At 39.5% G+C, this 25,985-nt stretch overlaps 1 protein-coding gene across 1 annotated transcript in view; it reads left to right on the top strand.

Moving 5' to 3' along the window:
- Positions 1-25,985, top strand: part of LOC108717374 (ADP-ribose glycohydrolase MACROD2) — a 1,335,613-nt gene that overhangs the window by 1,281,537 nt on the left and 28,091 nt on the right. Inside the window, exons 14-15 of the mRNA XM_041564180.1 lie at positions 9,683-9,742; positions 10,236-10,277. Coding sequence (XP_041420114.1) covers positions 9,683-9,742; positions 10,236-10,277 — 102 coding nt within the window. The remainder of the gene's footprint in view (positions 1-9,682; positions 9,743-10,235; positions 10,278-25,985) is intronic.

The raw sequence follows: 25,985 nt of genomic DNA, 5'->3' as shown, positions 1-25,985 counted from the left end.
TTTTGGGTGAAAAACCTATAATCCTATTCACCTGTTTTTAAAAAATTAGATTTTTCTAAATACATTTCAATTAGTAATTTTTTTTCAAATTTCGAGTTTATGGGAGTTGATGGGAGTTTTTAGAAACTCCCATACACTCTAAATTCGACCCTTGATAAATCTGCCCCTAAGTGCCTCTTTACTTACAGAGTATCAACATTTAGGGGCATATTTACCAAGTGTCGAATTTCGAAATTGAAAAAACTTTGAAATTGGAATTCAAAAAGACCAACCGAAATTAAGTTTTGTCAAATAGGTCCATTTTTCGATCAAATAGGTCTATATTTGGCCAAATTTGAATCGTACAAATTGAAGGAATAGAGCATTTGATTGAATTCGATACAAAGTTTTTCCCCAAAAAAACGTAAATTTTTCAAAGTCCAACAATTGACTCCAAATCGAGTTCTAGGAGGTCCCCCATAGGCTAAAACAGCAATTTGGCAGGTTTTAGACGTGCAAATGGTTGAAGTCGGATCAGCAGTACATGATAAATTTCGATATTTGCATTTTTGAACTTTTTTCCAATTCAATAGAATCTGGACTATTCCCTAGTCGAAGTACACAAAAATTAGCTCGAAATTTGAATTTTTTTCATTCGAATTTTCACTTCCACCATTGATAAATCTGCCCCTTAGTGCCTCTTTACTTACAGAGAATCACCATTTAATAGAAACATGGAATGGCCACTCCAATATCACGTTTGCCGCTGTCCATTTTTCCAGTCCAGCTGCTAGTCACATATTTTCCGACTACATGACTTTCAGGATTAAGCCTTAATATTATTACAGAGGGATAAACATGAATGATTTTATTTGCTTGTACAGTTTCTGGCAGGATTATTGTTGCCCTGTGTGATGAGACTCTCCGTTTCTCCAGTTCATGATGTATTATTGTTCTGAGATTTAGTATCTATGACAGAATGCTTAGAACAGCGCTTACTCCCCTCTATTACTGCCAAAAGTTTGTTATCAGCAGTTTTCTGATTTTTTTTTATCTCATTACAATTCTGTACTGAAAGGTTCCTGCTGGGCGCTGAGCAAGAGGAACATAAATGACTTGTGCTTAATGCAAGTTCTGGGCACAAGTCTGCCAGTTTGTGTGTAATAAAGCACAAATCCTACAAAAAGTTGAGCTTTTGCTTAAACATAGACTAGTTATTTTTGTTTCAATACAAATATTATTCAGGTCACGTGAGTCATAAGGGCTCATTCATATCCGCAGCACAGGGAGCAACTTGCGCTTTTCCCCACAAGTGGTTTGCGCCTAAACTCTCATTAAAGGCACTTGCCCTCTGCACCGCTCAGTCCTTACTGCCTTTTGTTTGGGTGCTGCTGCTCCTATTGATTGAGGGGAACCCTGGAAGTACTTCCAGCTCCTGGCCAGGCAGGGCCGGAACTAGGGGTAGGCAGAGTAGGCACGTGCTCAAAGGGCGCAAAGCTGAGGGGGTGCCAGGCACGTACCTGCTCTGTCGCCTACCCTGTGTCTGGTCCCGTCTCTCCTCGTTGGCACTGGCGTAAATGCGCTTCTGCGCATGCGCACGCACATTTCGCGCATGCACACTGGAGCGCACTTTCGCGCAAGCGCAGTTGAGCGCGCACAGAGCCGGCACCTTGGCCCGCCAGGCTGCCTAGGGCGCCTGGCCGGGTTGGCCTGGCTCTGTGGCCAGGTGTTACTGTAGCTCCAGGGTTCCCTTCATGCGTCAATAGGCACAGAACATTTGTATGTATGTATATATGTTTATTTTTATTTGGAAAGCGCTCCTTGAGGGCAAAGCACTGTACAACAAAACAATTAATTAGTAGTAACAAACAAGGGGTCATTGGAATAAAAAGTAACAATAAGTGCATTATTAGAAATACAATTCACATAAATATAAAATATAATTACAATACAGATTAAGTGCTCAGTGTCAAGGAAACAAAAGGCTAGAGGACCCTACCCCGTAGAGCTTACAGTCTAAATGGGAGGGTAACATATAGACACAATTCAGAGGGGTATTAAGGTGCTGTGGGTTACAGTTTGTTACACTGTTATATAAGTGCCAGTTCAGCTGTTATCCAGGTGCTCCCAGAGGGAGTCTTTGGGGCAAATTCACTAAGCGCCGAAGCGCCGAACGCTAGCGTCAATTCGCTACCGTTGGGCATTTTCGTTACTTCGCAAATTCACTAACGAACGCTGGCGTAGATTCGCTAGTGTTACTTCGCACCCGTACGCCTGGCGAATTTTCACTACGGACGTAACTACGCAAATTCACTAACGCGCGCATTGTACTGAACGCTACCTTTTACGCTAGACTTCCTTCGCCACCTCAGACCAGGCAAAGCGCAATAGAGTAGATAGGGATTGCTTCAAAAAAAGTCAAAATTTTTTCTAAGTCCCAAAAAACACTGGCGTGTTTTCTACATTATGGGTGATAGGCTGAAAAAGATCGAAATTTTTTTTAGGGCTCCCCTCCTTCCCCCCCTACATTTCCTGACTCATGGCAACTTAACTATACAGTGGGCACATGTGTAGGGCAAAATAAACATTTTATTTGATGATTTGAAGGTTTTCTAGGCATTTGTAGTGCTGATACGTATTCCTCCATTGAAATTTGAATTTGGCGCCGTATGCAAATTAACCTTCGCTAGCGTAACTTCACTTCACTTAGCGAATCAACGCTAGCGCAACTTCGCAACCTTACGCTACCCCTGTGCGCAACTTCGGATTTTAGTGAATTTGCGGAGCGCTGGCGAAACTACGCCTGGCGAAGTGCTGCGAAGCACGGCGAAGTTGCACCTGGCGCAACTACGAATCTTAGGGAATTTGCCCCTCTGAGTTTTGTTTTAAAAACATTGAAGGAGGATTCTCTCCTGAGAGATTCAGGAATGGCATTCCAAATATAAGGAGTCGCAAGAGAGAAGGGTTTGATACGGGAAACAGCAGTAGTAGTGGGGGGTACAACCAAGCGGTTGCTCTGAGAGGAGCGGAGGTTTCGGGCAGGAACATATAGAGAGACAAGAGATGAGATGTAGTAGGTGCAGAGGAATGAAGGGCTTTGAAGGTTATGAGGAGGAGTTTATAAGTTGTGCCTAAAGAATTGTAAGGAAGCTCTTTTTTGGCAAACCAGATGTAATTGCAGCATTGCTACAGTAAATCTCTCTTTGGCTACAAAAGGAATTTACATCTGAAAATGGATTTCCTGGATTGTCTCAGTAGACATTGCAGTAGAGACCCAGGGTATTTATCAGTGGTTGGAAATAGGCTGCGTTTACTCCTGCAGTCCCTTGTGGTGGAAGGCATGAAAGCTCCACTGCACCAAAATGCAGGACCAAACCCCCATGTGTAAAGCTCACCCAATCAGTTGTGAGCCATGATAGTCCCTGATCAGATCCAAACTACAGACCTGTTTGTATTCACTCTTATCCAGGTTCGGACTGGGCCCCATATCTGTGATATGAAGGCTTCTTAATACACTGCTCACCGGAGCATGCGCACACACGAGGGGCACCGTCACATGCCTACATTTGTGCCACAACAACACAGGGGGCCCTGGGGGCCGGAGCCCCGGTGGATAGCAATGGGCGAATAAATTCGCCATTCATGTATTCGCAGCGAATTTCCGCATTTTGCCGCCGGTGTATAAATTTGTGAACTGTCAAAAAATATTTTGGACGCATGTCGGAAAAGTTGCTTGCATCAAAACCATTGCGCGTCAACATTATTCGGACACCCATTTACTTTAAATGCCGGTGCCAAAATTGACACAGGCGTCAAAATTCGAGTTTCATGAATTTTTTGCAGTTTTGCAAAATTTTGCTGTAAATTAGCAAATTTTTTAGCAAGGCGAAACGGGACAAATTCACCCATCACTACCGTTGGGCCCCGGGCCCCCCAGTCCAACCCTGGTCTTATCACTATAGCAGATACTTATCGCGAATAAAAAAACATGACATCCTTCCCTGCCTTAGGGTTGCCACCTTTTTTTTCTTGCGAAAACGACACTACACTACTTGGGTGACTACAGTTGCGGGACTGATGATGTGGCGATCATCGATTGGCTGATCACTGTGTCATTCAGTTAAATGTCTAGTCCGGGTTTCCAGATTTGGAAATCTGGACAGGAACTTTTCATGTGGGCATCACTTCCAGGTGAAATACATACCCCATAACAGAGGGGAGAGAGCGGCAGATGGAAGCGCAGGAGAGGGAGGAGAGAGTGGGAAGAGAAAGTGGCAGAGGGGAGCAAACATGAACTAGGGGTAGGCAGATGCTTTAAAGGACCAGTAACATAAAAAAAATTTAAAATTGGTTTTTTTTCGTTACAAAGAAACACATTTTTTTTAAAAAAAAAATTTATGTTACTAGTCCTTTACCAGCGCCCCCCTCCAATCGTTGAGCCCTAGGCAGGTACCTCTTGTGCCTACTCCTAGTTCCGGCTCTGTTATAGTTTATGGAGACTTATCAAATATAGACCTGGGGAATCCCGAGACTCCCGCCAATTCGATATTTTCCCCATTTAACTCAATCGTTTCCATTTGTAGCAACAATTTGAGCCCATGCACTGCAAATAAATACCAATGGTGCCATGGAGCTTTCACTTTTAGTAAAGAATCTTATCTGCTCTTGGATAACCAGAATACTCGGGCTTTTAATGCAGTAAATCCCTCATCCCTCATGAATAACACATTTATTAAAAGCCAAACATTGATTAAATATTTACTTCCCAATAAAACAAGCAGAGGACTGTCCTGCCAAACTATAATGCATGGAGTGCTAGCACCTACACTTTAGTCTTGGAAAGCAATAAAACAAGTAACTGGAAGCATTTCATTTTTATTGTTTGCTTAAAAACATATTGATTTGTGATTAAATTTGATTTCATGAGTCACTGTAGCATTTGAGTGGATCTTTAAACTCGCTGTCATTTTTCTTGGTAGCAAAGACTCAGCCTCTGCATTTATAGACTGCCATATTTATTATTTAGATGTCAGCTCCATAATTGCTGCAACTACTGATCTTGCCAAGTGCTATTCTTTTAACGTACTGCGAATTGATCGCCCTCGGAATGGAAGCGCAAGTCGAAAATTCTATTTGCATTGCTCATGGAAATGAGCACTGACTTCATCGCATATATTTCTAGATCTTTATTGAGTTAATGTCTACATTTATTAAGTCCTCAATGGGTCATTTTAAATAACATGATAGGAAATCGATTTTTCTTATTTTGGGGTAATACAAAGTAGGAACATCCCTATATATATTTTTTTTTTATGTGTTTTCTTCTTATTTAAAAGGAGAAAAAATATCTGTTAAGCCGAAGACCAGAGAAGCAGAAGAGGCAAAAATAGAAGAAAAGACACAAGGGATTGTGCAGACTTTATCTAAAGCTTAAAGGGGCTGATTCATTAAGGGTCGAATATCGAGGGTTAATTAACCCTCGATATTCGACTAGGAATTGAAATCCTTCGACTTCGAATATCGAAGTCGAAGGATTTAGCGAAAATTCTGCGATCGTACGATCGAAGGATTATTCCTTCGAATCGAACGATTCGAAGGATTTTAATCCAACGATTGAACGAATATCCTTCGATCAAAAAAATTAGGAAAGCCTATGGGGACCTTCCCCATAGCATAACATTGACTTTGGTAGCTTTTAGATGGCGAACTAGGGGGTCGAAGTTTTTTTTAAAGAGACAGTACTTCGACTATCGAATGGTCGAATAGTCGAACGATTTTTATTTCGAATCCTTCGATTCAAAGTCGTAGTCGTAGTCGAAGGTCGAAGTAGCCCATTCATTGGTCGAAGTAGCCCAAAAAATACTTCGAAATTCGAAGTTTTTTTACTTCGAATCCTTCACTCGAATTAAGTGAATCGGCCCATGTCTTGATTTATCTTGAAAAACAAAGTATTATACACACAAACCCACATCACAAATACAGTCATATGAAAAAGTTTGGGAACCCCTCTCAGCCTGCATAATAATTGACTCCACTTTCAACAAAAAATATAACAGTGGTATGTCTTTTATTTCCCAGGAACATCTGAGTACTGGGCTGTTTTCTGAACAAAGATTTTTAGTGAAGCAGTATTCAGTTGTATGAAATTAAATCAAATGTGAAAAACTGGCTGTGCAAAAATTTGGATACCCATGTAATTTTGCTAATTTGAATGCCTGTAACTGCTCAATACTCATTACTGGCAACACCAAATTGGTTGGATTTGGTAAGCCTTGAACTTCATAGGCAGGTGTGTCCAATCAGGAGAAAAGGTATTTAAGGTGACCAATTGCAAGTTGTGCTTCTGTTTGACTCTTCTCTGAAGAGTGACAGCATGGGATCCTCAAAGCACATGCCTACATTTGTGCCACAACAACACAGTGGGCCCTGGGGGCAGGAGCCCCGGTCGGTAGCAATGGGCGAATAAATTCGCCATTCATGTATTTGCAACGAATTTCCGTATTTTGCCGCCGGCATATAAATTTGCGAAACTGTCCAAAAAAATTTGGACGCATTTCGGAAAAGTTGCTTGCATCAAAACCATTGCGCGTCAACATTATTCGGACACCCATTTACTTTTAATGCCGGCGTCAAAATTGACACAGGCGTCAAAATTCAAATTTCATGAATTTTTTGCAATTTTGCAAAATTTTGCTGGAAATTCGCAAAATTTTTTGGCAAGGCTAAATGGGACAAATTCGCCCATCAGTCCAACCCTGGTCTTATCACTATAGCATATACTTATCGTGAATAAGAAAACATGACATCCTTCCCAGCCTTAGGGTTGCCACCTTTCAAATGTGAAAAACTGGCTGTGCAAAAATTTGGATACCCATGTAATTTTGCTAATTTAAATGCATGTAACTGCTCAATACTCATTACTGGCAACACCAAATTGGTTGGATTTGTTAAGCTTTGAACTTCATAGGCAGGTGTGTCCAATCATGAGAAAAGGTATTTAAGGTGACCAATTGCAAGTTGTGCTTCTGTTTGACTCTCCTCTGAAGAGTGACAGCATGGGATCCTCAAAGCAACTCTTAAAAGATCTGAAAACAAAGATTGTTCAGTATCAGGGTTTAGGGGAAGGCTACAAAAAGCTATCTCAGAGGTTTAAACTGTCAGTTTCAACTGTAAGGAATGGAATCAGGAAATGGAAGGCCACAGGATTTTTGGTCTGTGCCCCTAGTTTATGTGCAAAGTCTTCCAAAGTGAGCGCAGCATTGCAGCCCTTCTGTATGAAGAACTGACTACAGTATATGTGGGGGGGTGGTTGGTGAGAGGTATGTGTTCCCTATTCTTACCAACTGCCATAGGGCTTATGGCAGATTGTGACAGATTTGTGGGTGATTTGCTTAGTTCATGAGCACCGAGAGTCATTTTTTTTGCATCAGGGGCTTTGATGAGTCCTCATAAATCTGGTAAATCCAGAAAGTGGAATGCATGACCCATGAAATAGCACCCTAAATCTGTCAGAGGTTCCCATAATGGTTGTAGTAAAACTTAACTTTTAATTTTAAATAATGGTATGCCCAAAGTTTTAAGACAAAAGTTAAAAGGAAATTAGGAGAGAAGGCCATACCGACTCAAAGGTCCCCAGCTTGTGGACGGAATACGGAGGATAAAGTTATAACTGGATGTCTAATCTCAGTGCTATTTCATGGGTCATGCTTTCCCCTTTCTGGATTTAACTATATTTTCTCGGACCCAGCACACCACTAATCAGTTCACATTTCTCTATCAATGGAGGGTGCTACCAATTGCTTCTCTTTTTGTCCTCATAATCTGGTTCAACCATTCTCAATCATGCGACCATGAAGCCTAATGTGCTATGCAAGAATTGTTCTGCTGTCAAGGCCACTGTGATACATTAGTTGCAGAATATCTGCCAATTACACATGATGCTTAGCAAAAAAAGGAGTTGCAAAAAAACATTTCTTAGTAAAGATTGCCACCTGCCCTGAGCTTTCATCTGAATTCTAGCCTGGGATGTTTGCTGCCTACCCTGGCCTGAATTCTAGACTGCATTGTGTGCCACCAGTCCTGGCACTGCCTCCATTCTGCTGCCCATAGAGGAGTTGGATCTTCAAAAGTGTCATTGCAAAATGGCCAGAAACTGTAAAAGGTTTTGGGGAACTCCAGCACCTGCAAAGTCCTCTAGTTTTGCATATGGAGCCAGATCAGCAACTGAGCTTTCTCTAACTTTTAACCCACCTTCTTCCAGTTCATTATTAGCTCATCTAAGGCCAAACACCCTATAAATGTGAGGAGACTTTTTTTAGAAGATCTTGTTACATGCCTTGAAAATCAGATCATCCAGCTTCTTGTTCTGTGCTTCATGCTCATCCCATTACTTAATCATATCCTACTTCTGTTCTGTTTTTACCAGCTTTGCTTCCAATACAAGTTGCAGATAAACCTACTCATCATGGCAATCTTGTGTCTAAAATATAGTTTGTTGACATAGTTTGTAAGTTTTTAAGTTTTGATGGCACCAAAGATGCCCCAGTAGTTCGTTGTCTTCTTTTTCGTTGACTGAAAATGTACTGGATATATATATATATATATATATATATATATATATATATATATATATATATATATATATATATATATATATATATATATTCAGTGCATTTTGAGTTGGTCCATAAACTCAAGTAAGTGTCAGCAGCACAAACTACTGTCATGTATATAGTGAATAAAGTACCTCCTCCTCTAAAATATAAAGATATTATGTCACTGAAGAGTTCCATGACCATATAAAAGCATGAGGCTGATGGTCAAGTGCTTTTATACAGGTCATGAAACTCCAAGATTACTTCTAATATCCTTATATTGTCCAACAAGGGGCACTTTATTTATTATAATACACAAGTTTTAGTGAGTCATGTGGCAAAAATGACATCACTACTCTGTTTATAACTGATGGCATCACTAGTCCCCGTTTATAAGGATATAATTTACAAGATATTCATGTTTTTTGTGTGTATATATATATATATATATATATTTATTTTTTTTAGTAAAAGGAAACCAGCGTAATTAACTTCAGAAAGAAAAATCAGCCCTGTAGCATCAGCTTATATGAAAAACCTAATTTTCTGCCTAATATTAACTTCTCACAGATCCTTAGAGCCTACTGAGCATGTGCAATGTCACTTAATACCCCTAACAAAATCCAAGATAGTGAGCTCTTGTGACAACTTTGAAGAACTGGATCATTACTACTAAAGAGATGCTGAATCTTGGCATTTCTAGCCATATTCTCTTTTAGGGTTTCTGTCCCCCTGTCCACAGTGGTTTAAATCTTTGGGGGAGATTTTCTGTAATTCTCTTAATTAAGCTATTAAAAATATCAGTAATGGTTGCTGTTGGACCCTGTCGCAGGGCATAATTTCCCAAATAGTTGAGTTGAAGACAATGAATGGATAGGGGTGTCGCAACTTGTTTCTTAGAATACGTAAGATTTGTGTGGGGGTTCGTTCCTGCATACGCCTGGTGCAACATTATTTGCTTTTTATCTGGAAGGAACAAGGAGTTGCATGTGACAGACCTTGTATCTTGTCTACTCTAATTAAATCTGTTTGTAGAGCTTTGCCTGTTCATAAAGGAGATATATTTACAAGTACAGCTACATTTATTTATTTTTCTCATGTATTAACAGATCCAGATGAATTAGAAAATATGGAGACCAGTCAACCTAAGGTTCCAATGGAGACAGAAGGTATATCATTCTTAAGTCATATGATTACTCTGCACATTATTTGTGGGTTTGTTTTTACATTTTTTAGAATGATTTCCTCCAGTGCACCTTTTTCCAACATAAAAATTACATTTTATACCATTTTATACCTGTAGGGTAGCGGGTGAACCATATGTGCAAGATATTGTAGCTAGAGTAGACATGTGGTATGTTCTCCAGCAGAGAAACAGAGACAGCAGAAACAAGCAGTTGATTCTACTCTTGAGTTTATTCTATTGTTATCATACATGCTGTGTACATAACTCAGCTTGCAGAAAATAACATCACACAATGCCAGAATAAACTCCAGATCTCAGTGTCTCACAAAATATGACTTCACCCAATTTCCATTTAAAAATAATCCTTGCTAGCATTCTCATTGCTCTTATGCCCCCATTGCTGCTCTTTCAGTTTGTCCAGCCTAAAGTTTGTCAAGCCTGTGTGCAAAATAATGGAATGAAATGTGTTTTTTCAGGCTCGGACAGAGATCCAGCAGAGCCTTCGGATGTTCAAAAAGGTAATGTGCAAATACAGTAAGTCATCAGTTACAGATCAATAAACTACGTGCAGTTCATGCAGCTTAAACATTTGTTTTGGTAATGCTACATAATTGCATTTTCAGCCTTATTTACAATCTGGGGATAAAGTTCAAATTGTTATGTTTTTCCAAATTTCACTTTCACCACATTTTTCTCCCAGACTGGGCTACAAAGAGTAAGCAGCAGTGATTATGCTCGGAAGTGTTGCATACAGGAGGGGTAGTGTTTCACTTTCTCTGGCTCAGGAGTTCCAGAGGACTCAAGGAAAAAGACACCCTGTATTTACTACAAGTTTGTGACTGGCATTAAAGGGCATGTAAACTCTAAAATAGAATAAGACTAGAAATGCTGTATTTTGTATACTAAACATAAACATGAACTTACTGCACCACAAGCCTAATCAAACAAATGATTTATGCTTTCAAATTTGGCTACAGGCAGTGTTGGACTGGGACACCAGGGGCCCACCCAAAAACCTTTGACTAGGGGCCCATCAATTAATCTTAGACCAGGGGCCCACTCTTAGTACTATTGTTTTTCCTCTCCTCCCTCAACCTCTATTCTCCTAGTCTCTTTTCTTTACATACTATAATCTATTATTCCATCTATTTAGCCTCTTTGTTCTCATAGAATTTGGAATAGCCATGAAATATGCCAAATGTCTATCAGCATGATGGCCCAATGACACCTTGGCCCACTGGGACTTTTCCTGATGTCCCTGTGGGCCAGTCCGACACTGGCTAAAGGGGGTAACCATCTTGTAACTTTGTTATACATCTTTACAAGACCAAGACTGTACACATGCTTAGTGTGGTCTGGGCTGCTTAGGGATCATCATAAACAAAGCTGCTTGAGTTCTGCATGGCTGGGAAGTAAGGCGGGGGCTCCCCCTGCTGTACATAAGTATGATTGTTTCCCTGCAGAGCAGTTAGGGACCGTCTGACAATTCCTATCCACAGCAGTAAATGAAGGGACAATTTCACTGCATACAGTCAGGTTTCTTATAAAAACAGTACACATTTTTTAATTAAAGTATATTGGAGATAGGTTTCTTTTTCATTGAAGAAAGTAAAAATGGGATTTTATTTTTTTGCCTTTACATGCCCTTTAAGAACAGGGATCACTTTTGCAGAGTTTTAATCCAGTGTAAGAAAGACTTTAGATTTTAATCTACAAGAGGGTAGGTGCAACTGCCTTTTGTATAGGTAGGCTTGCCACCTGTCCAGATTTTGAAGGGCTGCCCACATCAAAACTGCCTGCCCAGTTTTCCAAATTGGGAGAACCGGGCAGGATTCCCTATGATTGACGCAGACTGACATCACGACCACCCCCCTGCAGCATCACAGCCCCATCCCATTGCATCATGTCCCCGCTGTCTTCCCGGATTCAGCGAAGCCAAATGGTGGCAACCCTATGTGAGAAATGGAACTATAGCTTCATTTAACCTCAGGTTCAGTGCAATTACAGTATCACTTTCAGTCAGGGGTCTATCTGACAGATTTTGAATGGAAGTTGTAAAGCCTAGCATGTAGAGTTGCTGAAGGTAGCCTGAAAATATAGTACAGGTATGGGATCCATTATCAGGAAACCTGTTATCCAGAAAACTCAGAATTCCCATAGACTCTATTATAATAATCCAAAGTTTTAAAAATTATTTCCTTTTTCTCTGTAATAATAAAACAGTCGCTTGTACTTGATCCCAACTAAGATATAGTTAATCCTTATTGGAGGCAAAACCAGCCTATTGGGTTTATTTAAAGTTTACATGATTTTCTAGTAGACTTAAGGTATGGAGATCCAAATTACAGAAAGATCTGTTATCCAGAAAATGCCAGGTCCTGAACATTCTGAATAACAGGTACAATACCTGTATTTCTACTGTGATCATCATCATTAATTTATATTGCACAGTTGCAACGCTCTTTACAATAATTTATAGGGATGCCCAGGATTCGGTCTTTTTCAGCAGGATTCGGATTCAGCCGAATTCTTCTTCCCGGCCAAACCTAATCTGAATCCTAATTTTCTTATGCAAATTAGGGGCGGGAGGGACATCACATGACTTTTTGTCACAAAACAAGGTAGTAAAAAAAATTTCCCCTTCCCACCCCTAATTTGCATATGCAAATTAGGATTCAGTTTGGTTCGGTATTCGCCCAAATCTTTCATTAAATAGTTATCAATAAGTTCTGTATAGTGATAAAGTACTCCCTCATGTAAAGTATAAGAATTCGTGATGGGCGAATAATTTCCGCATTTTCCGTGTCCAATTTTTTTGGACGTACGTCCGAAAAATTTACTTTAGTGCCAGCGTCAGCTTGGATGCCGGCGTCAATTTCCAGTTTTCACAATTTTTTTTGTGAAAATGTCAGATTTTCACGATTTTTTCTTGAAATAACCATTCTTGCATGTTTATTTATAATTTTGTTAATGTTCTGACATACTTTGGGATAATTAGCAGCACTCTGCAAATGTCCTTTATCAGTGACAATGATACTTATTAAAGCGCACGATTGTGCCGTCAAAAGTGACATGTTGGTATGACACTTGCCATTTGCTAGATACATCTTGTGAGACGCTGCCCTTGGCATACTCTTTATTCACAGATTTGTATCCTGCATTATACATGAAAATTAAGTTCTTATTGTGAGTCTTGCCGCTCTTTCCATGCTTTTGTTGTATTTAAAGCTCTCGTTTTAAATTTAGTTAAATGATTCTGATATGCTTCAATTGCGGAATAATTCGGTAGCGATATTGCGTTCTAATTGTGGCTTCCTTCTTCTTGGTTTTTATTGTTCTATTAACAGAGAATTAACATTTTGCTGTTCCGTAATATAATCTGCATGACTATCAGCTCCAATTAGAATGTGCTGAATTGTCCCGGGGAGCAGCTGAAAAGAGAATTGATCAAAATTGTATTTCCTTGTTGCAATTAAGGAAGCACAATTTTACATTTCGCAAAGTATAAATATATCAGTTATTTTTCTGTGATTTATACTAAATGGAATCTGTAGTAATTTTTGAAGGAAGTTCTACAACAAAGGGTAACTAGAGTCTGCCGGGCCCCACTGCAAAGAAATCTTCAGAGGAGGCTGGCACACTCAGATCCTCATCGTCCCGTCCATTTACTATCCCATCTCTGACCATGTTCCAACTCTTCCCGCCCACCCTGACTCTGCCCAATCCTGCCCCCATTCCTCACCACAGGTAAGAGAGCGGCTGGGGAGGAGGGTTTTCTTTTAGGGCTTCTGCACAGTTGTGGCTCCCAAGCAGGGTTGGACTGGGGTGGTGGGACATTGGGAGAAAACCTGATTGGCCCAGCTGATCCTGAGCCGCTCACCCATCCTACCTCAATGTTAAAGAGATACTGTCATGGGAAAAACATTTTTTTTTCAAAACAGTTAATAGTGCTGCTCTAGCAGCATTCTGCACTGAAATCCGTTTCTCAAAAGAGCAAACAGATTTTTTTATTTTTCATTTTTAAAATCTGACATGGGGCTAGACATATTGTCAGTTTCCCAGCTGTGCCCAGTCGTGTGACTTGTGCTCTGATAAACTTCAATCACTCTTTACTGCTGTGCTGCAAGTTGGAGTGATATCACCCCCTCCCTTTCCCCCCAGCAGCCTAACAGAACAATGGGATGGTAACCAGATAGCAGCTCCCTAACACAAGATAACAGCTGCCTGGTAGATCTAAGAACAACACTCAGTAGTAAAATCCAGGTCCAACTGGACAGGCTGTTGAGTAGGAGAAACAACAACCTGCCAGAAAGCAGTTCCATCCTAAAGTGCTGGCTCTTTCTGAAAGCACATGACCAGGCAAAATCACCTGAAATGCGCCTACACACCAATATTACAACTAAAAAATACACTTGCTGGTTCAGGAATGAAATTTCATATGGTGGTTTGAATTATTTGCAGTGTACAGTGTAATTCAGAAATAAAAACTACACCATAGAAATGGTGACAGAATCCCATTAAGGATGAGGAAATAGGCAAACTATAGCAAGCGGTACGGGCAAGGCGCACAGTTTCCAAGTATTAGTTAGAAGAAACTCATATACAGTTGGTATCCAACTCCTCTACTGGTGGATGATATGCGACAAGTAATTTATGAGATAGCTTTGCAAAATGTTAATAGTACTAAGTACCTTATATCTCTGTAACTGGCCTCTGGTACCTCCCTGGTCCCCATAAAATAAAGACAACCTTGTCTTTGGTCCTTTTTTGCTGATTCTGTGGATCTTCTACAGTTTGTCTTTGAAGTTTTGTCTTTAACCTACCCAATACCCAGTAATACCTATTTGTTTTTTGTTTTTCATATATTCTAACCTTTATCATTAGGACCAATGTACCAAGGAAAAACTATTCCCGGAACAATGCAGGTCTCTATAAAAAGATATTGCATAAAACAGCTCATATGTAAAACCCGGCTTAATGTAAATAAACCATTGTCTCAATAAATTACCTTTTTAGTAGTATTTGCCATTGTGTAATCCTAAATAGAAAACTGCCATTTTAAGAACTAAGGGCCGCCCCCTGGGATCCTATGATTCATGGAGCACACAAACAAACCATAAATGTTAGGTCACATGAGCCAATTAACAGACAGAGTTCTGTCTTTTTCTTTCACTTCCTGTTACAGTTAGAGCTGCAGTATTTCTGGTCAGGTGATCTCTTCCTGTTACAGCTAGAGCTGCAGTATTTCTGGTCAGGTGATCTCTTCCTGTTACAGTTAGAGCTTCAGTATTTATGGTCAGGTGATCTCTTCCTGTTACAGTTAGAGCTGCAGTATTTCTGGTCAGGTGATCTATTCCTGTTACAGTTAGAGCTGCAGTATTTCTGGTCAGGTGATCTCTTCCTGTTACAGTTAGAGCTGCAGTATTTCTGGTCAGGTGATCTCTTCCTGTTACAGTTAGAGCTGCAGTATTTCTGGTCAGGTGATCTCTTCCTGTTACAGTTAGAGCTGCAGTATTTCTGGTCAGGTGATCTCTTCCTGTTACAGTTAGAGCTGCAGTATTTCTGGTCAGGTGATCTCTTCCTGTTACAGTTAGAGCTGCAATATTTCTGGTCAGGTGATCACCGAGGCAGAACAGAGACTATAATAAAATTAAAAATGGCAATATTTTATATGATGTAAACTATATGTTGCTTCAGTATTACGTTTTTGGGGGTATAGTTGTCTTTTAAAAGGTTGTTTTATACCTCTATGAGTAACCAGATTCAATACAATACTGTGAAGCTTACTAAACACTAGACGATTGGTGGATGCAAATTCCTCGGGTAGCCTTTTCAACTTAAATTAATCCTGGCTGCTAAACTGCAAAAGTAAATGTGTCTGTAGTTTACCCAAATTGGTTCCTTTAGTATAGATTAACAGAGGTCTCTAATTAGAAGACATCTTTAGTGGGAGACAGAATCATTTGTTTTCCTCGCGAGTCTCTCAAGTTTATTGCTTGTGCTTGGCTTGCTGTGATTGTTTCCCCGTTTTGCCTATAATTAATCTAAGCTGTAGTTTCAATGACAAAGTAATTAAAAGAATCAAGCACCTTTCTCTGTGGCTAGCTGCCCTCCGATTCTTTACTCCCTGTGTAACATCCAGAGATTCCCGAGCAGATGGTCAGAGATTTTTCACCCTTTCTAAAGTTTCATTTTATTCTCATCTCATCAAACCAAGTCTCCTCCAAGTGTAATTATACTAAGTCTTTTAATCCCTCACAGGAGATCATTTAAAGTCCTTACAGATTTTAGAGAAAGAGTTTGAAGCTGGAAGGTTAGGCATCTCTAAATTGGAGCATTACTCTTCCACCTACTTTACCAAATTTCATTTACAGCCCTTTGTCTTTCTGTATTATTTTCTCCTTCAGTAATTCACAGGGCATTCAGGAGATCTCTTTAATTTTACTTCTTTGTGTGTTTGTATAATACGGCTTCTAGCAGATATTATTTACTTAAGGGTTCTTACCTTTTGAATGAATCAGGCTGCTTCTGTTTCTAATTCATTTCAATGGCATGGCCCGCACTGGACAATCTCCATTCAATCGAAACTTTAACAATCAGCTAACTAGCTCACTGAGAACTTTCTTTTCTTCAGAATGTGAGTTTCAATTCAGCCTGTGAGATTTATACATAGTTCCAGGATTGTGCATAAAATCAAGATTAATTAGCAGGCAGAAACAATTTGCATCTTCCTTTTAATCTGCATCTCAATGGAATTATACAACCAGTATTAAAGCAATTCTTAACTGAATGTGCCTTGATTATCACATTAATAGGTACGAGGGCAGTGTTAAACAAATGATCCATTTGGAACAGCTGGTGCCCGTATTTTTGTAAGAAGGGATAAGTTAGAGACAATTTAATAAATCATGTATTAAACTTTAAGTACACAGATTGAGGTTTGAATTGTTTACAGGCACAAAACAAACAAAATCTAGAATAGTAGCAAAGGAACAGCAATGGAACATCTGCTCACACCACCTGTGCAATACGTCTCTGTGACCAGATGTGGTAAAACCATTCAGGCTTCTCCATCTAAAATAAATGAACATTAATATACAGCTGGACCAATAGCAATGAATTAACATGTCTAGCAGTTAACTATGCTACTACATCATCTCCCACCATCCACTACTCTCTATGAGGGTTGTTTATTGTTCAGAGTATCTTCCAAAGACAATACCCAACACCGCACTCTCAACATTTTTTGCATCCCAGCTCCAATCCATATTTTATTGAAAGAGATCATATTAAATAAAGGCATAAGTGACCATGGTTCTTACACCCCAGAGCAGGCTAAAAGGAGCTTTGTTTTACTTAGGACTTTGTAAGGGTTCTTCCATGATGGGATATGTCCAGTGGCAGATTAATAACATGTGGGGCCACCAGGCTGCAGCCACAGATGCCCCATTCTAGGCTACTGCTGGGTATTGAAGTGTGCAGATCCAGACATGCATGCACCCAAGCTTTCTACGACAGGAGGGGTTTGTCATGCCAGGGATGTGACTGGCATACCTCCCAATAGAGTCCTGCAGCAGGTCAGGTACCCTGTGGGTTCCCTGCGGGATGACGGTAGGATTTTCATGTGCAGGTATAGATTTGGGTCGCGGGTCTGTGCAGTGGCGTAACTAGATATTACTGGGCCCCACAGCAAATTATTTTTCAGGCCCCCAAAATGTTTAGAGGTTGACTTGTTTCTCCAATATTTATTGAAATTGTATATGAATTAGGGCCTCATGGGGCCCCTATACCTCTGCTTCCTCTATAGTTACGCCCCTGGGTCTGTGGGTTGTGGGTCGGGTTGTGGGTCTCATCTAAAATACTTATTGTATGTTATATTGTCCATATTTTACTCCTTTTAAAATTTTACAAAATGTTTTTTCTGTCCCCGCTTTTGATGATGTCACTTCCAGTTTGCAGCAACAGCACTTCCTGTTTAATGGTGGTCGGTGGGTTGCAGATAAGGCAGTTGTGGGTCGGGTTACGGATCGTAGTGAGTAAATATGCAGTTTGTGGACGTGGGCTGCGTGTTGCAGGGTCGGGTCCAGGTCTCATAAATTGGTTCCACGCAGGACTTTACCTCCCAACCGTCCAGTTTTTTGCTGGACAATCCCGATTTTGACAGCTCAACCCGCAGTCCCGGATTGTTACTGAAATGTCCTGACTTTCTCATTGATCTCCTGCACTGAACAGCCAGAAAAAATATACAAAGTTTCTAACTAAATTGGTTTTTGGCAGTGAGCCGGAGTGACGTCACTTCTGGGTCAAATGTGACGTCACTTCCGGTTCCGTGTGTCCCCCAGGTCGGAAGTATAGTTGGCCTATTGTGAGTTGGGTTGGGTAGCAGGAACATGTGGGTCAAATTGTGGGTTTGGGTTGAGGGTAAGTGTCGGGTACGGGTTTAAAAAAAAGGACCCGCGCAGGACTCTATCACAGGGCACGCATGCATAAAGTGGATATGGACGATACAGCTGAGCGAGGGCAAGTTTCAGAAGCCTTGAATCTCAAAGTCAGGGTCTTTTTTTTCATATATAAATCCAGCGATTGGCAAGGGACAGGGCTAACAAACTGATTTAAAATCCAAGAAAACAAAATGTTAAACACGGGAATAACACCCATAGAAATGCATTGAGAATAGTTGGGACTGCAAAAAAAAAAAACCTTAAAATGCGGGAAAACTTTAAATGCAGGGACATAAATTTGGGGTTATACTGTATTTCCAAACAAACACAATCTCTGAAATCTTCAAGTGCTTTAGGATACTGTCACTTTATATATGGTACTCACTCCAAAAGTCTCTTTGGATGCTTTACAGTTACACAGAATCTTCAGGTGAGTCAAACACTTATGGACTCGCAGTGCAACTCCAGCCTCTTTGGATACTCAGATGGGAATCCCCTGTAAGTGCTGTTCCTTCAGTCTCTCTTTCTCTCCAGGCACAGTATCTTGCTTCCCTGTGCCAGCCTGATCCAAATGAATGCTTTTGATGGGGCTTTCCAGCTCTCTGGTCCCACCGGCATCTCTCTATTCTCTCTCTCTATGTCCACCATGTGGGTCTCTCTGCCAGGCTTTTCTCTTCTGCCAGGCTCTGCTGCTTCCTCTTCCTGCCGGCCACTTCCAGTCTGCTGTGTCACTTCCTGCAGCCCTGAGATCACTTACAGCCCACAGACACAGGCTCTGTGCCTACTCCATTACAGGGAACTGCTGCAGAAGTGCAAGAATTCTGCACTACCTCAATACAGGAGCTTTATAGAAAGAATAATATCAAACCTTAAAGAAGTTGTTCACTTTTAAATTAACTTTTAATATGATGTGATATTCTGAGCCAATTTTAAATAGTTTTTTTTTTTTTTACTATTTGTGATTTTTGAGTTATTTAATTTTTTATTCAGCAGCACTCCAGTTTTCAGTTTCAGCAATCTAGTTGCCAGGGTCCAAATTCCCCTAGCATCCATTCATTGATTTGAATAAGAGACTGGAATATGAATAGGAAAGGGCCTTATTAGAAAGATGAGGAATAAAAAGTAGCCTTAAAGAGTTTTGTGTTGAAATTGGAGAGTTTGCATTTTGTCTCCGAAATCCCGTTGCACCCAGGCCAAAGCAGTGTATCCGTGTGCAGGCACATCAAGCAGTGGAGGAATATATTCTTGGTCTGTGTTTCTCTGCAGGGTCCACTATGTCTGGCACTGGCCGAAGCTATGGGTTGTTGTGTTTGTTTTTCAACCATACAATTCCATCAAGCTCATAAAGCTTATATATAAATATTGGAGACTCCAACTCAAGCTGGTCATACATAGGAAGAAGTACATAAGCCGTTCAACACACAATTCCCTTGGAGAGCTTGTGCATCGACATCTACAGCCTAATATGATAGTCATCATTATACAGTTTGCCCAATCAATATCTATCTTATCATGAACATTGAGGCCCTTGTCTTACCCTCATAAAAAGGTGACTGAGCTGTTGAGGGTAATACAATTGGGGCAGGTACTGTAATTAAGTAAATGCAACATTCTCTGTAAAATACTGCTTAATATGTTAGTACAAAGCACACAGAAGATCCCAAATCAACAAACAATAGAAGTATTATTATATATTGCTTTGTTTACAGTTCTCTGCTACATTTTACCAATGTATTATACCCACAATGTCTTTGTACTTAACTGAATATCATTTTGTTTACAATTGTATTGTCATTCTGAGCCTAATAATCAGGTAGAAATTCTGTCACGGGGAAATAGAATTATCCACTTGCTGCGAAAATAAACATACAAGCACCAGCTCGAAAGTCATTTTCAGAACTCATCATGCAAGAGACCAACAAGCTTGTACAAATAATATCTCTATTTGTTTATTTTTCGGTCCATGGTGTATTTGCTGGCTAATTGTGTTCTACCGCAGTCCGACTTTTTAACATAAAGATTACAATTAGAATTCCTTAATTCGGTGTTTCTGATCTAATTATTGCAAGAGAAGTATTGCAGCGTGCATACTAATAAACAGAACGCAATTATTTGTTGTTGGTTAGGAACAATTGTTATGTCATAGTTTAGAACTTAGAATGGAAAATGGCTGGAGAATCATATCGTCTTACGGTAAGACCGTACAGGCCGGAATAGGTTTGTTTAGTTCAGTGGATGTACAGTATATATACAGGTATGGGATCCGTTATCCAGAAACTCGTTATCCAGAAAGCTCCTATAGACTCCATTCTATCCAAATAATCCAAATTTAAGAATCATTTCCTTGTTCTTTCCTTATTGGAAGCAAAACCAGTCTATTGGGTTTATTTAAAAGAAATTGTAATAGATTTAAGGTATGACGATCCAAAATATACAGAAAGATCTGTTATCTGGAAAACCAGAGGCCTCAAGCCTTCTGGATAACAGCCTTTGTGTATATATATATATATATATATAGAGTCAATTTTTGACTTTGGGCAGCTCAAGTTAAACCTACAAGCTGAGTCACTATCATCTATAGAGAAGCCAGAGGAAGGAAAGCACAATTAATATAACTATATATTCATCTCTTCCTTTATAGAAATGCAAAGAGAAATGTAAAAAAAAAAATAAAGTCATGCTTTAAATAAAAGACACTTCAGATAAGAGGTTTTTATGGCCACAGAATGATTTCTAAAGAAAGCCTTTGCACATCAGTGGTTTCATTTCTAGAGTCGAAGAGAAGTGGTTCCGTTAGGAGATATCAAAGCAGACATAACTGTGCATAAATGGCTTAAAGCTGGGCCAGGACAATAAAGCACAGAGGTACAGTAGTTAAGTTAGCAGATATACATGAAGCTATAAATACGTAACTGTTGGAATACAGGAAAAAGACTGTCAATTCATAACTCTTTTGTTAAACTCCTTTTAGATCACTTGTGAATGATTCACATAACATTACTCACCCAAGTGCTTATTATAGCCTGGCACTTCTCTATGAAAAGCTCGGCAGAATCTTTTATTTCTGAAAAGAAAATCTTCGTATGTGATCAACATGTCGGATAGTTTTTTTTCCCACTTCTTGATGTTTTCGACACTGATCTTTGGTTGAGACTGGACATTCCAGGCCATTATTTGACTGAATGAGGTTTGATGTGGGATTGGTCTGTACTCTTTACACACTGTGTAGAACTTTATACTTGCAGTGGCTCAGGACTGATTCATATCTCAGTAGTGTATGTTGTTGAGAGGGGAAGAGGTTTTGGAGTCTTTAACTGTTGGGCGAGCATCTTGAGGAACAAGTAAGAAAAACATATTAAAGGAGAAGGAAAGGTATTTTAACTTGGGGGTGCCACAAGTTAGGCACTCCCAAGTAATAGATTTAAGGTATGACGATCCAAAATATACAGAAAGATCTCTTATCTGGAAAACCAGAGGCCTGAGCCTTCTGGATAACAGGTCCCATACCTTTGTGTATATATATATATATATAGTCAATTTTAAGCAGTCACACTCAGATCCAGACTTTGATCGGGCACAGGATCAAAAGTAGTATTTAAATCTGTTGAAAGATCCGCACTCCACTTTTTTATAATTAATCAAATTGTGTTTATTTTGTGCATGTCATAAATCCGACGTTTTTGCCCACATTAGGCCCCTTTTCCATATATATAATTCAGTGAAGAGCCAGCACTCACGAATAAATCATTAATATACCTGGGTGCAGAGTCAAAATTGTGCTCTATGAACATCATACAATCCCTATCCCTATACTGGTGGATACTTTAAGTATAGAGATTGTATGATGTTCATAAGTAAATCTGTTTTATCTTCACCTATTCACAGAACTATATTAACCTTGAGAGGCTCAGAGAATAGTATATTTTTCAAATTGAAATAGATGGAATGTAATTATTAATTCATTGGTGTTACCCCTATATCTTAATTGAAAGGAAAATAAAGGTAGATACAGTGAGTAGCACAGCGGCTCCCAAAACAATCAGACTCCTGACATAAGAACAGGTGACTCGGGCCTAATCTGAAGACTTATCTGCAGATGATGTTACTTGTTCTCATGGTGGTGTTTTAAATAATGATTGAGCACTGTTATAGTTAAACTGAGCTTAGGAGAGGAGGTTGGGGTGAAAATCTTGGAGCAGACAGCTGGAGCAGAGTTGCTATGGGAACCAGCAATGCCATCTCTTAATTGACTGCTAGACTTGAGGGTATGTTTAGTAACCTTGTTTGGGAAGAACTAAGCAATTGCAGTAGCCAGCAGCCAAAGTAAATTCCTGAGGGAGGAGACCGAGTGGGTTAGAGGAGGAGAAGAAATCCTAAGTGGTTACATGGATGCTGCACCTTGCAAACTGGAGAGCTGATGAATAAAAAGTTAAATTACTCAAAAACCACAAATAATTTGGGTTGCCATCTGTCCGGTTTTGACCGAGGCAGCCTGTTTTTTGAAGGGTGGCCTGGTTTAAGGATTCCCTATGATTGGCTGTCAATCATAATAATAATCATATGAAAATAATTGTTGGCCAATCGGCGATCACCACATCATAGCCCCACCCCTGATGGCATGACCCGCCCCAGCAGCATCACAGCCCCATCCCCATTGCATCACGGCCCTCCCCCTTGCAGATTCAACCAGGCCAAAAGAATGTAAATCACAGATGGGATGGCACTTGGAGTGATTTTTTGTCATAAAGACAATATGAAAACAAATAGATTGCAGAAAAAGAAAATGTGCTGCAATTAGATTTTTTTCTGAAGTCGCCCGAAGTCTCATCGTGAGGGATTATAACTTAACGTAAAGCTACATAAAGTGATAAGGAAGACTTTGGGCAGCTCAAGTTAAACCTACAAGCTGAGTCACTATCATCTGTAGAGAAGCCAGAGGAAGGAAAGCACAATTAATATAACTATATATTCATCTCTTTATACTTCCTTTATAGAAATGCAAAGAGAAATGTAAAAAAAAAACTATAGTCATGATCTAAATAAAAGACACTTCAGATAAGAGGTTTTTATGGCCACAGAATGATTTCTAAAGAAAGCCTTTGCACATCAGTGGTTTCATTTCTAGAGTCGAAGAGAAGTGGTTCCGTTAGGAGATATCAAAGCAGACATAACTGTGCATAAATGGTTTAAAGCTGGGCCAGGACAATAAAGCACAGAGGTACAGTAGTTAAGTTAGCAGATATACATGAAGCTATAAATACGTAACGGTTGGAATACAGGAAAAAGACTGTCAATTCATAACTCTTTTGTTAAACTCCTTTTAGATCACTTGTGAATGATTCACATAACATTACTCACCCAAGTGCTTATTATAGCCTGGCACTTCTATATGAAAAGCTCGGCAGAATCTTTTATTTCTGAAAAGAAAATCTTCGTATTTGATCAACATGTCGGATAGTTATGTTTCCCACTTCTTGATGTTTTTGACACTGATCCTTGGTTGAGACTGGATATCCCTAACCAAGGCCATTATTTGACTGAATGAGGTTTGATTTGGGATTGGTCTGTACTCTTTACACACTGTGTAGAACTTTATACTTGCAGTGGCTCAGGACTGATTCATATCTCAGTAGTGTATGTTGTTGAGAGGGGAAGAGGTTTTGGAGTCTTTAACTGTTGGGCGAGAATCTTGAGGAACAAGTAAGAAAAACATATTAAAGGAGAAGGAAAGGTATTTTAACTTGGGGGTGCCAAAAGTTAGGCACTCCCAAGTGATCAAATATACTTATCTGAAACCTTCCAGCGAGTAACATGGAGTGATCGTCTTCTGGCTTCTTCTTTTTTTCTCGTGGGCGCGCATGCGCATTAGCGATTTAAGCCGAACTTTAAGGAAAAAGTTGTCTATTTTGTTCTACTGTGCATGCATCTGCCCCGGGAAATTTGAAAAAAGAAGAAACTGGAGGAGAATCGCTCTGTGGGGCTCACTGGAAGAATCTTGGGCAGGTGCAGTTTACTTCTGATAGGAGCACTGGCCCAGGGTTTCAGGTAAGTACTTGCCATCACTTGGGGGTGCCTAACTTTTGGCACCCCTCAGCTAAAAGACTTTGCCTTTAAGATATGTAGTGAAATTCTGCCTTGTTCTCTGCACAGCTTTTCACTTGAGTCTGCCCATATTCCCATTACTTTTTCATGTCTAGGAGGCAATAGAATTTGGGTGTTCGGCTAACATATGTCCTTCAGTCAGGGACATTATCCTTGGAAGCCCTTTAGTCTGAGTCCAGCTGTATTTAGTTGAGCAGTCAGTCATAATAATTGCTGAGAAGACTAGGACCTTAAGCGATCCCCTTAATAAACATTTAAACCCTTTCAGAAAAACAGTTCAGGGGGCCCAAAACAGTAAAGTGTTAATTTAGCATTTGCATTTGTACCAGAATTTGAGTTTTCTTGCGACAGAAATTGTGAATTCAAATTTCTGAAAATCACAATTTTGCAAAAAAAAATGTAACAATGTGGCATCTTACAGCTGGGAGTTCATGTAGAAGTCAATGGGAGTTGTATTACCAAAACTTCAAGCTATTTTTCAATTAGAATTTTTAAGATTAATGTGAAATCTTTATGGACTTATTGAGAATGATAGTTAGAAAGGTTTTTTTCACATTTTTATGTGAGTTTTAAAAAATTGATTTTTTTTTAAAATGACACATTTGAGATTGTAGAGTTTTTTAATTAGAAAAACAACTTACAAATTAGCTTTAGTTAAATCGTTCTGTAGGGCTCCAATCCATAAATATTGGTCTAGGTTAGAGTCAATCATTGCCTTTTATGGATCCCCCCATTCTGTCCACTAACCCATGGACAGTGGACTCAGTGACCAATAATATTTAAGCAGTATAAATCCCTGTCCCTGTCCTTTTTTAATCCTTTTTTGTTCATAACTTAGCATAGACAATAATAAATTACCCCTGTAATGGTGGAAAACTAGTAAAGGTATGGGATCCATTAATCATTATCCATTCTCCGAATTAGGGAAAGGCCATCTCCCATAAACTCCATTTTATCCAGATAACGCAAATTTAAAAAAATGTTTTTTCCTTTTTCCCTATAATAAGACAATATTTTGTACATGATCCAAACTTAGATATAATCCATTCTTATTGGAAGCAGCCTATTGGGTTTATTTAATGTATACATGATGGGGCAGATTTATCAAAAGTCGAGGTGAATTTTCAAACAAAAAAAAAATTTAATTTTGAGCTATTTTTTGTGAACTTCGACTAGGGAATAATCCAAATGCAATTTGAATTTGAAAAAAATTAAAAAATTTGAATATCGATATTTATCATGTACTGTCTCTTTAAAAATTCGACTTCGGCCATTCGGCATCTAAAACCAGCCAAATTGCTGTTTTAGCCTATGGGGGACCTCCTAGAACCTAATTGGAATCAATTGGTGGACTTTGAAAAATCAAAGTTTTTTGGGGGAAAAACTTTGAATCGGATTAGATCGATTGTGATATTCCTTCGATTCGCATGATACAAATTCGTCCGAATATGCACCTATTCGACCAAAAAAACTTTGACTTAATTTCGGTTAGTCTTTTGGAATTCGAATTTCAAACATTTTTCAATTCGAAATTCGACCCTTGATAAATATGCCCCGATTTGTCGGTAGAGATCCATTATCCGAAGAGCCCCAGGTCCCGAACATTCTGGATAACAGGTCCCATACCTGTATTTTTCTACTTAACGAATACTATTCTGCATTAAATGAGTGACAATGTATTGT

This window comes from Xenopus laevis, chromosome 5S (genome assembly GCF_017654675.1).
Source record: "Xenopus laevis strain J_2021 chromosome 5S, Xenopus_laevis_v10.1, whole genome shotgun sequence".
NCBI classification, from domain to species: domain Eukaryota; kingdom Metazoa; phylum Chordata; class Amphibia; order Anura; family Pipidae; genus Xenopus; species Xenopus laevis.
This window is presented reverse-complemented; position numbering and strand designations above follow the sequence as displayed.